Genomic DNA, 13,560 nt, shown 5'->3' with positions numbered 1-13,560 from the left:
GGTACCCTCCTCACAGTATGCTACCAAAATCTCCTGGATTTTGACTTTCTTTTAAAACATAAGGATTAACATCAAGCAGACAGAATTGAGGAGTGGAAATATTGTATGAGAAAGAAGACCAAAACTGATGATGATCTACATACATACTGACACTCTTGCTGAAGACATGAGGTGCTCCATAAATGCTTACTGAAATGCTGTTTTGTGAATTTGTTGTGATAAATTCATCTCCTTCTCTAATTTAAGAATCCTCATAAGTGGGGCGCCTGGGTGGCTCAGTTGGTTAAGCGACTGCCTTCGGCTCAGGTCATGATCCTGGAGTCCTGGGATCGAGTCCCGCGTCGGGCTCCCTGCTCAGTGGGGAGTCTGCTTCTCCCTCTGACCCTCTTACCTCTCGTGCTATCTCTCATTCTCTCTCACTCATATAAATTAAAAAAAAAAAAAAAAAAAAGAATCCTCATAAGTCAACCACAATCGGTTCAGTGTAATTTAATGTAAAACATCTGGTGGCACTTTTAAATGCTAAAGGATAGCATTTCACACACTACACCTGCCTCTACACTATCACAGCAGGAAAAGATGAGGTTAACACAGAGAAGCAGAGAGAGGTATCAGGAGAGTTCCTGAACACATCATTTGCTTATATAGATTTGGTTGTGCCCGAGGCCAGCCCCACTCCTAGATTTTCTACAGAACGCTCAGACATTCCTTTTTTCTTTCTGGCTTAAGCTAGCTGGATTTCAGTTTCTACCATTTACAATCATATTTGAGCATAGAATCCTTTTTTTTTTTTTTTAATGAAAAGATAGTAGTCTTTTAGAACTACTAACTGGTAGAACACAGGTTGGGAAATGTTACTTGGAAACATGGCTATGATTCCTTAGGTGCAGCATCTAAAGAACTGAAAAAGTATTCCTAACTGCTTTCTAAAATAGTTATTTTTTAATATTTTTACTTTCATTTTTATTTTTTTTGAAACAAGAAAAGAACTTATTTCAATGAGGCCAACACTGGGAAGACAGTGAACTAGCGTCTCAAAGACTGTCTCCAAAGTGCTGGAAACACTTCCAGGTTTTTATCAGGAAAATGTGGGACAAAGGTCGGTGGATATGTGCAGCAGGGGCAGCAAAGGTCTGGTTGATCACTTTCTTGGGGGTCGGTCATGTGGGGTCTCGCTGGCTCGGGGCAGCCCTTATTGCTTGAGGGGGTAGTTTCATTTCCCATTGGGGGATACTCTGCCCACAGGGTCTTTTGCCTGAGTTAAGAGATAAAGTGTGCTTTCTAATATATTTAAAATATACCAGGAAAAGATCACAGAACTCAAATTTGAATGGAAAAGTAGTTCATTTTCTGGACTGAAACTAACTTACCTGCATTGAAATAAGAATGAAATCAATTAGGCTCCCAATTCCACAAAACCCTACAGTGCAAAACTTTAACAAACCTGGAAAAAAAGATAAAGTCACTTAAAATTCTGGAAGTTCTATAAATATTAACTTTTCTATTTCCCAATAAATCATTATGTATACTATACCACAAACTCTTTATATCAAGAATATAAAATAAACACTTTATTTTGTGTGTGTGATTAATCACATTTTTTTTCTTTTTTTTTTTTAAGATTTTATTTATTTATTTGACAAAGAGAGAGAACACAAGCAGGGGGAGTGGGAGAGAGAGAAGCAGTCCTCCCGCTGAGCAGGGAGCCTGATGCAGGGCTCGATCCCAGGACCCTGAGACGAAGGCAGACCCTTAACGACTGAGCCACCCAGGCGCCCCTAAAATTAACACTTTAAAAACTCAAATCTTCACCTGAAAATATGAGAAAGGTTTAAAACACCCTCCAAATAGAAAAGCTACAATAAAAAAATTAATTCACTTAACAAATAAGTATTATGAACTGAAATAAAAACTCTAATCTCACAAAATTTCTTAAAAGTCCTAAAGAAATAAATCTTTAAATTGCATTATGCCAGAGCTATAGAACATCTCTTAGTCCTTATTTAGACTTAATACATTATGTGATTGAAATTTTAATACACGTTTACACTAGAAGTTCAAACAAATAAAGATTGTCAAGTCACAGAAAAAATAACCAAGATGAAACTTTGATCTTATAGTTAAACTGCAAACTTTTATTAGCAACCCAATTTTTATCCTATACTTAATTATCTTAAATTTATCCTATATTTTTTAGAAAAAAGCATCTCATGTTCATTAATTCTACACTCAAAATCAACAATTCTATGCACTACATACATCTCTGCCTTCAGTCACAACCTTGGAACTAAGGTACTGAACAGATCATTACAGAGCATAGAATCTAGGACATACACAATGATATAACAGAAAACCATGATGATGGAATAAAGAGACAGGTTGGGGGTGCGGGTGGGATGAGTAATCTTTCTTCTATATTTAAACTTAAATTGCCTTCCAGACATATAAAAATGGTAGGAAACAAGACTCTTCGTGAAAGGGTAGTTCTAAGTATCAACTACAAACAGATGCCAGCTAAAATCACAAGAGTGGATGAGATCACCTCCTGCACACAATTTGGAAATACACAAATAAGATTGAAATATGTAAGCACATTAGATGATTATTTTTCCCTTTTTAGTATTAGACATATCACAGAATAATGTTGTAAGTACTAAGATAACACATGTTCGAAATCACTTTAAAACTACTAAAATATAGAGATTATATAAAATTCTGCTTTCACTTTTCTCAAAACATTTGTTATGTTACCTATTGTTTTATATTTGTTCTATCTGTCTCATGGAAGTCCCATTAGGGGAGGGTCTTTTATCTGGTTTATTTACTCCTGTGTCCTTAGTACCTACAACATCGCCTAACACATAGTAGATGCTTGATACTTGTAAAATGAATGGATAAGTTGTCTCAGCTTTTCTCTTTCCTAAAGACCTCTAACTTTGTAGCCATTATCTTATATAACTACTCCTTTAATTATTTTTTTCATTAGTTGCATTTTATTATAGTTGCCCAGGGAACTTGATCCACTCAACTGGTATATTTTCTCCATTCACTCATTCATTCTAGTTCTGAAATGTATCCCTCTTCACACAGCAATTTAATGTAAATTTGGAAATATCACAGAGGTTCCCTTTCTTCAATTTTCTTTTAACACGATTAATTTTAAGAATGGTTCTGGGGCACATGGGTAGCTCAGTTGGTTAAGCTCAGGTCATGATCTCAGGGTCGTGAGATCGAGCCCCCGTCCGGCTCAGTGCTGGGCATTGAGCCTGCTTAATATTCTCTTTCTCTCCCTCTGCTCCTTCCCCAATGCCCCTCTCCCCCTCTATTAAAAAAAAAAAAGATTTTCAAAAAAAGTTTGTCTTTAATTACTTGCTACTCTATTAAGAAAACATAACCATGTCAGAGCCTTTGCTCTTGTTATGACCCCTTCCAACAATAGTCTGTAGATCTCATTTCTCAGGCTACTTCTTCAGAGAAGTCTAATATGTCTATCTAATGCAGCACACAGCTTCCCCACAAAGCCCCTTGCCCTATCACATCTCCCCTATTTATTGCCTTTTTGGCGCCAATTAAAAATCTGTAACAGCCTCGTTTGTTGGTTTGTTCATTCATTCTGTCTTCCTCTGCCATGTAAATTCCTCAAGACAGGGTCCTTATCTTACTCAAGTCAATTCCTTGAACAGTACCTGACAGACAGTAAGAGTTTGATAAATATTTCTTGTATGACTATCAAAAACCTAGCAACAATTTAAATGTTTAACAGGGAGAAATTATCTCAGAAAATTAAGGTATACCTAATAAGAGGAGAGAGTACTATGCAGCTATTTAAAACAATGACATAAAAGTATATTTATTGGCAAAGTAATGTGATAACACTCAAAAAGAGAACAATAATGAGTCATTAAAATCTTGATATTCGGGGCGCCTGGGTGGCTCAGTCGTTAAGCGTCTGCCTTCGGCTCAGGTCATGATCCCAGGGTCCTGGGATCGAGCCCCGCATCGGGCTCCCTGCTTAGCGGGGAGTCTGCTTCTCCCTCTCCCACTCCCCCTGTTTGTGTTCCCTCTCTCGCTGTGTCTCTCTCTGTCAAATAAATAAAACCTTAAAAAAAAAAAAAATCTTGATATTCTGCTGCTGAACCCCTTCTTAAGGGTGCTTCAGAAAAATGAACAGAAGAGGTTCCTGTTCAGGTAAAATATTAGATAAGGGCATGATATGTGTGTTTGGAACTTTGGTGAGTGTCACCTACTCCTGAAGTCACACATTTAAACTACAGAACAGATCCAAGATGATACTTAAGCATTTAAGCAATCTGCAAACTGACCTACAGTGACAGACAGCAGATGAGTGTTTGCTAGGGAAAGATAGGGGATAAGGAGGGCCAAGAGGCAGGGATTACAAAGGGCAGGAGGAAGCTTTGGGGAGTGACATATATGGTCATTATCTTGATTATGGGGACTGTTTCATAGGCGTACACATATGCTAACTTATCAAACTGTACATTTAAAATATGCATGTTAAGATGAACCATGAGAGACTATGGACTTTGAGAAACAAACTGAGGGTTCCAGAGGGGATGGGGGTGGAGGGATGGGTTAGCCTGGTGATGGGTATTAAAGAGGGCACATTCTGCATGGAGCAGACGTGTTATATGCAAACAATGCAATGTTTGTTATATGCAAACAATGAATCATGGAACACTACATCAGAAACTAATGATGTAATATATGGTCATTACCATAACATAATAATAAAAAAAATATGCATGTTAATGTATATCATTTGTACCTCAATAAAGCTGCTTAAAAATTAAGGAACTAAGTTGATCATTTTTTTTTAATTTAAAGATTTTTATTTATTTATTTGACAGAGAGAGAGCCAGACACTTAACAACTGAGCCACCCAGGCGCCCCGGAACTAAGTTGATTATTAAAAAAAAATTTGAGGGTGCCTGAGTGGCTCAGTTGGTTAGCCTTCAGCTCAGGTCATAATCCCAGAGTCCCGGGATTGAGTCTCGCATAGGGCTCCCTGCTTAGCAGGGAGTCTGCTTCTCCCTCTGACCCTACCCCCTCTTGTGCTCTCTCTCACTCTCTCAAATAAATAAAATAAATCTTGAAAAAAAATTCAAAGTTTAAAATCATTACAGTGATTTATATCCTGTTTCACTCCAAACCTATAATATTAACTGTGGTCCACCTATTTCTGCAAATGTAATATAAAGGATAAGTTTAATAATGGAAGTTGCCAATACTGCTATCTTAAACTTGTTATAGCTTTCAAAATATAAAAATATTTTATGAAAATAAGATAGGAAGGACACTAAGGGTTAAAGGAGATAATGAGAAAAAGTAAAAACTTAGAATAGTACATGGTACGTGGCAAACATATGAAATGTTAGCCCAGCCATTATGTCTCCTACCACTGTTTCACCTATTCCTACAATTATTATTCACTGAGAAATGTAGATGGCATAAATTACATTCTTTATATAGTAGGATCATCTAACCTAGTCTCTTATCTTGCAAATTCCTTCTGCCTGGGTTACTCCCAAACTACCTGAAGATCCCTTCCAATGTGCAGTGCTCTTGTAGTCTCCTCAGCCATCTCTACATTTATATGTGTTATGCTATTCTCTACCTTGACTCCTCCTCTGCACTCCCCACCCCGTTCCCAATCATCTAGCTAACCTCTAAGAGTTGTTTAAAACTTCTAGAAGTCTTCTCTAATGTCCCCAGGATGAATTTAATAATATTCCTTGATGCTCCCCAGCCCTGCCCTTAACTTTCAGCATTGCACATATCCCATGATACGGCTTATATATTTTTATTTATCTGTCTTCCCCTTCCCTTCCATGAGCAACGGGAAGTCACTGTTGGATCATTCCCATGCCTAGTCAATAGGACTACTGAAGGAACAAACCCTATCAAGAGTAAATTATCTTATTTGCAAACAATGATTAACTTGAACAACACAAAGTGGCATACATTCTAAAGCATTTATTAAAACCAATACAAACTATTACTCTTATAGATTTCATTATTTTGAGCATAATACCAGTTTTTTAAAAAGTGAGGTTATTTGTGAACTACCAAAAGTAGACTGACATTTTTTTTCCAAATAAAAAAGTGTCTCTTCGTACAGACACTATTTACTAACTTCTTATTTGAAAAGGACTATCAGCTTTAGATTTTAAAATCTGTTTTAAAATTCCAAATAAAAGTGTTTCTAATAAAAAAGGATCTATTTTTATCCTGAACCATTACTATTATATATTCTTTCAAAAAGATTATGCTGCCAGGTGACATTAATAAAGCTCATGTTTTGAGTATACTTTATACTTTAGTAACCTAAACTTTATATTTCAAAAACATGAATTCAGGGCGCCTGGGTGGCTCAGTTGGTTAAAGCAACTGCCTTCGGCTCAGGTCATGATCCTGGAGTCACTGGATCGAGTCCCGCATCGGGCTCCCTGCTCAGCGAGGAGCTTGCTTCTCCCTCTGACCCTTCCCCCTCTCATGTACTCTCTCTCATTCTCGCTCTCTCAAATAAATAAATAAATCTTTAAAAAAAAAAACATGAATTCAATCAAAGGATTTATATGGGTATAAAATAAAAAGAACCGAGATTAATTTGGGGTATTTTTTAAAATTCTGGTATTTTTTTTCTTTTATTACAGGTTGAGTCTTGCAAATACTGCTGTCTGCATAACTGTTTTAGAGAATGTAGATTATTGCATATTGAAGTTGCTATTTCCCAAACCACAGGTGTTCTAGAATGATTTGGTAATTAGCTATCACTCTTCTTTTTGTACCTATACCTTTAAAGAGCTTTCAAATCTTAGAACAGCTTAACCTATAAATCCCTTTATTTGTCCCATGATCTGTGGATATTATATACCAGTCCAAACTGGTAACTTCAAACTAAAAAAAAAAAAAAAAAAGGAATAATATAACCAAAGATTTTTTAAGATTTGGGCTTAAAAACACTTTGTTATTCTCATAATAAGAAAGTATTTACATTTTAAAAGGAATACCACTATGAAAAGAGTATCTCTCCCGTTAACTGCTCCAAAAGAGCTATTATCTTTGGGAATCCATAATCTTTTAATGCTACAGTTGGGCAAAACAAAATATGCTAGTTATTGCATATTAAAAAAAATTACAGATGTTAACAGTTAAGAATACAAAGAGAGAATATTATTAGAAAAATAAGGTTTCATTAAAAAAAGTTTCTAGTTAATGTAGCACTTGCATACTGAGGAAAAAATCAATTAAAGGAAATAAAGCTATATATAAATCACAGTCATGGGCTAAAAAGGAATTTGAAATATCTGAAAAGAAAAATTTGGGGGTGGCTGGGTGGCTCAGTCGGTTAAGCATCCAACTCTTGATTTCAGCTCAGGTCTTCATCCTCAGGGCATGAGTTCAAGCCCCTAATTAAAAATAAAAAATTTGGGGGCACCTGGGTGGCTCAGTCATTAAGCGTCTGCCTTCGGCTCAGGTCATGATTCCAGGGTCTTGGGATCGAGCCCCGCATCAGGCTCCCTGCTCGGCAGCAAGCCTGCTTCTCCCTCTCCCACACCCTCGCTTGTGTTCCTGCTCTCGCTAACTCTCTCTCTCTGTCAAATAAATAAATAAAATCTTTAAAAAAATAAAAATAAAAAATAATAAAAAATAAAAAATTTTTAAATTAAAAAAAATTTTTTTAAACTTTCTTAAAGGAATTTTTATTTTATTTTTTCTTAATGTTTTTTATTTATTTATTCATGAGAGTCAGAGAGAGAGGCAGAGGCAGAGGGAGAAGCAGGCTCCCTGCCCAGCAGGGAGCCCAATGCGGGACTCGATCCCAGGACCCTGGGATCATGACCTGAGCCGAAGGCAGACGCTTAACCATCTGAGCCACACAGGCGCCCCTCTTAAAGGAATTTTTAGATCTTATCAAATTTTATTCAGTCTCACCCCCAACACATTTCCCTTATTTAATCCTGAAGTAAAATTTATATAATGAAATATCACATTCAACACTAAACTACTTAGAAAAAGCAAGTTTCATATTGCATGATTGATATTATTTATTCTGTTCTTATAAAATTCCAATGGTCATAAAGAGTTTAAGGAAGTATTTAAAAGGCTACCACTGCTTCTCATAGGCATGAAGATTAAATAAGATTATAAGAAAAATAGGGTCACCTGGGTGGCTCAGATGGTTAAGCATCTGCCTTCAGCTCGGGTCATGATCCCAGGGTCTTAGGATCGAGCCCCACATTGGGCTCCCTCCTCAGTGGGGGAGTCTGCTTTTCCCTCTGCCTCCCCCCTCTGTCTTTCTCTCTGACAAATAAATAAAATCTTTAAAAAAAAAAATACAGTAAGTTATTTAACGATTAAAAACAAAACAAAACAAAACCTTTACACTGTAGCATAATGTTGAATGTTAAAAATTGCACTTGCAGGGGTGCCTGGGTGGCTCAGTCATGAAGCGTCTGCCTTCGGCTCAGGTCATGATCCCAGGGTCCTGGGATCAAGCCCTGCATTGGGCTCCCTGCTTCGCGGGAGGCCTGCTTCGCCCTCTCCCACTCCCCCTGCTTGTGTTCCCTCTCTCGCTGTGTCTCTCTCTGTCAAATAAATAAAATCTTTAAAAAAAAAAAAATTGCACTTACAAGTTTATGGAATCTCAGCCTCTAAGGGAAAGGTTCTCTTTGACTCAAGCTCATAATAGATTGGAGTAGCGGTGGCCAGGGAAAAGCAGCTCGTGGCAGGAAACAAACATTCACTAACCAGAGCTACTACACAGAGCTTTATAACCCAAAGCTTTACTTTGCAGGAAGAAAAATTCACAATATACATGCCGACATATTATTATGTGCTGCAGTAAGACAAACACATTAACTTACACATATGACGTGACAGCTCATCTGACACACAAGAAGCCAAAAAGTCACTCATTAAGCCAAATATATAAAATAGATTTACTATTCAAAATCATCACAGAATAAACTGTTCTAAAGAACAGTGTTTCCCCTTTCCTCCTAACCTTTTAAAAACTTACTAAAAGTTAGAAATCTTTCCAACATATATACATAAGTCTGTCTTTGTAAAGAGAACACGGAGAAAATATGAAGATAAAGGCAGAAGGCTTCAGGTGTATGCTTATCATCACCATATCATTTTACTTTCTCATTATGAATCTGGTTTCTCTGTCTGGACAGCCAGCCAGCCAGCAGCCAGCCAGCCAGACATCATCTAAAAAGAGAGTTAGACTAAAGGATTGCTTTTTTAGCAACTCCGAGGCCTTCTGTGCAGATCACATGGCTTTCTGCTGTAGGGAAAGGTACGGCTGCTCTAACACATGGTAGGAAAGTGAGCTGCGCTGTCACTCAGGCCAGGACCACGGACGGCATCAATCTCCTTCCACCTTTCTCTGCCACCAGTCCTTCTCTGTTCTCAGCCATTTCCCTCAATTCCTCCAGTAGCATCTTCCTGAAATATGAGTCTGACCATGACTCTTCTCTGCTTAAAAACTTTTATGGCTTCTGATGTTTAAAGGGTAAAGTCCAAACTCCATAACAAGACACTCAAAGACCTTTATAATCTGACCACAGACTAGCTCTGCAGTCACTTTTCATCTCCTGCCATTATTGTTCCTACAGCAAAAGCTCAACTATCCACCATTCTCTCAGCGTGCACACATGCTCTGTCACACCCAGTGCCTTTGCACATGCTGTTCTGTGTAATGCCCTCAATCTCTGTAATCTGTTCATCCTTCAAAACCTAGTTCAAATGTCACCTCATCTAAGAAGTCCTCCCTCACACCCCAAGGCTGACTAAATCAGTCCCTCTTCCGTGCTCTCATAGCACTTTGTCATGGTTCTGTAATAGCTGTATCATAAATGGACCCACCAACATATTTATTTCCTTTTTAACCAATATAAACTATGATCATCATTTCCAGAGCACTTAGTTACTTACTTAACAGATAGTAAATGTAGAATAAATGTCTATTAACTGAACAAATCTGTGAGTTCCAGGTAAGGCTGTCAGAAACATACTTCCCACTAACACCACCGTAAAGATTCCTCTTTGATCTTTGGTGGGTAGCAACATGGAAAGAATATTAGCCTTGCTAGCTGGAAAGCAGAGCATTGAGAAACTTAAATTTTGCTCAGTAAAGGGCTAATATAGAAGCAGAGTACTACAGTAAATAAAGCATGATCTCTTGAGCCAGAAAATTTGGGTTCAAATTCAGGTCACTAGCAGAGTGTCCTTGGGTAAATCTCTTAATCTCATGACAATTTCCCTATCCATAAAACAAGGATGATAACAACAAATATGTCACAGAATAAAACAAGGCCTCTAGGGTGAGTAAATCCCTTAACCTCTCTGGTGACAATTTCCCTACCTGGTAAAGAAGATTTAAAGAGGATGATAAAGTCAGAGAGCTGTAAGGCCTAACTAAGGGCAGGCATATAAAAGTATTGTTTAAACAAAAGCTATCATCAAATGTAAATGGTTTTCACAAGCATTAGTCACTATGGTAAATGGGAAGATTACAGCTAGAAGGAACGTGTGTGTGGGGGGATGCTAAGGTTAACAGAAGGCAGGCTCCACGCCAGCTCATGCCGGTTGCCATAGTTCCAACCCAAGCTTCTCCTGAAAGAAAGCTTCTATTCCCAAGGGAACACTGACAGAGGTTCAGGTAGAAGGCAAATATTTTTAGAAGGATAGAAGAGATACGCATTTATTCATAAAATATTTATTAAATGTCCACTATGTTCCCGGTACTAACAATGACAACTCAAGCCTACTGTCCTAAGGAAGTGCTTATACTATTTTGCGTGTATTTTCATAAAGATGAAAGTCAATATTCCTTACCCAAGTTGAACCATAGAGCTAACAGCTAGCTCTATACTCACAGAAGAACATTAGCTGTTCAACTCCAGTTACGTGGAACTTCTAACTATTAATAGTATGCAAAGATTTAATCTATAAAAATCAGTATATTTAGGGGTGCCTGGGTGGCTCAGTCGCTTGGGTGTCCAACTCTTGATTTTGGCTCAGGTCATGATGTCAGGGTCCTGGGATTGAGCCCCAAGTTGGGCTCTGTGCTCAGCACAGAGTCTGCTTGTCCCTCTCCCTCTGCTCCTCCCCCTGCTTGTGCTCTCTCTCTCAAATAAATAAATAAAACCTCTAAAAAAATGGAGCGCCTGGGTGCCTCAGTTGGTTAAGCGACTGCCTTCGGCTCAGGTCATGATCCTGGAGTCCCGGGATCGAGTCCCACATCGGGCTCCCTGCTCAGCGGGGAGTCTGCTTCTCCATCTGACCCTCCTCCCTCTCATGCTCTCTGTCTCTCATTCTCTCTCTCGCAAATAAATAAAATCTTAAAAAAAAAATCTCTAAAAAAATAAAATGGGAAGAACAGGTATATTTACCTGAAATACAAGTTTGACAAGGATTTTTTCTTGATGAAACATACTCACCCAAGGCAGGGTATCCAAGGTAAAATCGATCTGCTCCCAACCATCCAAGGAAAAGAGACAGCGCAACTGCCACTTTGTATGAATAGCCATTTCTGTACAAAATTAGAACCTGAGTGTTATATACATGTATTTCCAACATGTAAACATTTTAGGAAACAAAAGTGTTAATTATCACTTATTCGTTAATTTGTTCATTCATCCATTCATTCATTTAATTAATGCCTTTTGGGTAGCTACTGCATGCCAGGCACTATTCTAGGCTATTGGGATATATTAATGAACAAAAGAAACAAAGATCCCTGCCCCTAAAGAGCTTTCAATCTATAGGCAACAAGCAATAAAAATAAACATTTTAAAACTAAATCATATATTATGTTAGAAAGTCATAAATGGGGGCACCTGGATGGCTCAGTCAGTCAAGTGGCTGCCTTTGGCTCAGGTCATGATCTCAGGGTCCTGGGATCAAGTCCCTGGGATTGAGTCTGCATTAGCTCTCTGCTCAGCAGGGAGTCTCCTTCTCCCTCTCCCTTTGCTCCTCTGCTCCCCTCCCCCCGCTCGTGCTCTCTCTTTCTCAAATAAATAAAATCTTTTTAAAAAAAATCATAAATGCTATTAAAAAAAGAAGTGGAGCAAGTCATTTAGGGAATTCAGAATGCCAGAGGTACAGACAAGGGTGATCTAAGATATAAATAGGGTAATAAGAGTAGGCGTCATTGAGAAAGTGATATATAAGCAAAGACCCGAGGGAGGTGAGTTAGTTAGCACGCCACACCTCTAGGGGGGGAACATCCCAGGCAAAAGAACTGCTGCGGTGAGCGCAGCATACCTGACATGTTTGAGGTCTATAAAGGCGGCCAGTATAGCAGGAGTGGAATTAGAGAACAGAAGAATAGTAGGAGCTGTCACAGAGATGACAAGAGGCAAAGAGGGCAAATCATGTATGGCCTTGAATACCGCTGTAAAGACTTTGTACTCTGAAGGATATGGGAGACTACTCCAGGATTTTAAGTAGACGTGTGATATGATCTGATTTAGATTTTAAAATAACTCTAGATGCTCTGCTGAAAATAGACTGTAGGGGAGTACTTGTGAGCTATTGTCACAGTAACATTGTATAACAAACCACCCTAAACCTCAGTGGCTTACAACAATAAGCAATTATCCTCATACTTGTAGACTGCAATTGCCTGTGGTGCAGCTGATCTAGGGTGGGTTCAGCCAGGAGATGCTGCTTCAGGCTAAAGTTTGGGTCAGTCTGAATCCAAGTTACTTATTTAGTTCAAATCAGTTCCTCTTAAGTTTTTCTAGGGCCCAGGTGAAGGTATAGCATTTACCTGGGACTAGTTCTTTTCAGAACATATCACAAAGATTCAAGAAGAGAGCTAAACCTCACAAGCACATTTAAGCCCCTGCTTGTTTCATACCTGCTAGCATTACATAGGACAAATACAATTATATGGTCAAGCCCCAAATCAATAGAGTGGAAAGTATACACCACCCAGTTAATAGTGATTGAGAGGGATGAATTTGTTTAACAAATGCAAGCTACCACAAGGACAAAGGAGTCTGAAGGTTCTTGCCATAATCCAGATGGAAATTAATAGTGGCTTTACCTGGAGTCATAGCAAAAGAAATACTGAGAAGTAATCAGATTCCGGAAATATTGTGAAGTATAACAACTGGATTTCCTGATGTATTCAATTTAGGGAATGAAAAAAGAAAGGAATACGAATAAAGCTAAAGATTTTGTTCTATATAACTAGAGGGATGAAGCTAGCATTAACTGAGTTGGGGAAGGCTGAGGGTAGACTAGTCCTGGAAGGATGTTAAGGATTTCATTGTTGGACATGTGAGTTTGAGATATTTATCAGATATCCAAGTGGAGTTGTTCAAAAGACAGCTGGATTTACAAGTCTAGAGTTAGGGAGAGAAGTCTGGGCTGGAGATATAAATTAGGAAGTTACAAACATGTAGGAAGTATTTTAAACCAGGACATTTCCCTGTCAAAAAAAAAAAAAAAAAAGAGGGAGAGAGAGAGATTCACAGACTAAGCCTTGAGATACTCCAATATTAAGCGATCAAGAAGAGA

At 38.2% G+C, this 13,560-nt stretch overlaps 1 protein-coding gene across 3 annotated transcripts in view; it reads right to left on the bottom strand.

The window, feature by feature from the left end:
* The window catches only part of TM2D1 (TM2 domain containing 1), a 46,739-nt gene that overhangs the window by 14,724 nt on the left and 18,455 nt on the right, over positions 1-13,560 (bottom strand). For all 3 annotated transcript variants that reach the window (XM_045897552.3, XM_054512836.2, XM_064589057.1), the window contains exons 4-5: positions 11,472-11,563; positions 1,371-1,444 (exon numbers count right to left, since the gene is read on the bottom strand). In XM_045897552.3, coding sequence (XP_045753508.1) covers positions 1,371-1,444; positions 11,472-11,563 — 166 coding nt within the window. The remainder of the gene's footprint in view (positions 1-1,370; positions 1,445-11,471; positions 11,564-13,560) is intronic.

This window comes from Mirounga angustirostris, unplaced genomic scaffold, assembly GCF_029215605.1.
Source record: "Mirounga angustirostris isolate CCGP_5_RB_7025 unplaced genomic scaffold, mMirAng1.0.hap1 SCAF_4, whole genome shotgun sequence".
Taxonomy (NCBI): domain Eukaryota; kingdom Metazoa; phylum Chordata; class Mammalia; order Carnivora; family Phocidae; genus Mirounga; species Mirounga angustirostris.
This window is presented reverse-complemented; position numbering and strand designations above follow the sequence as displayed.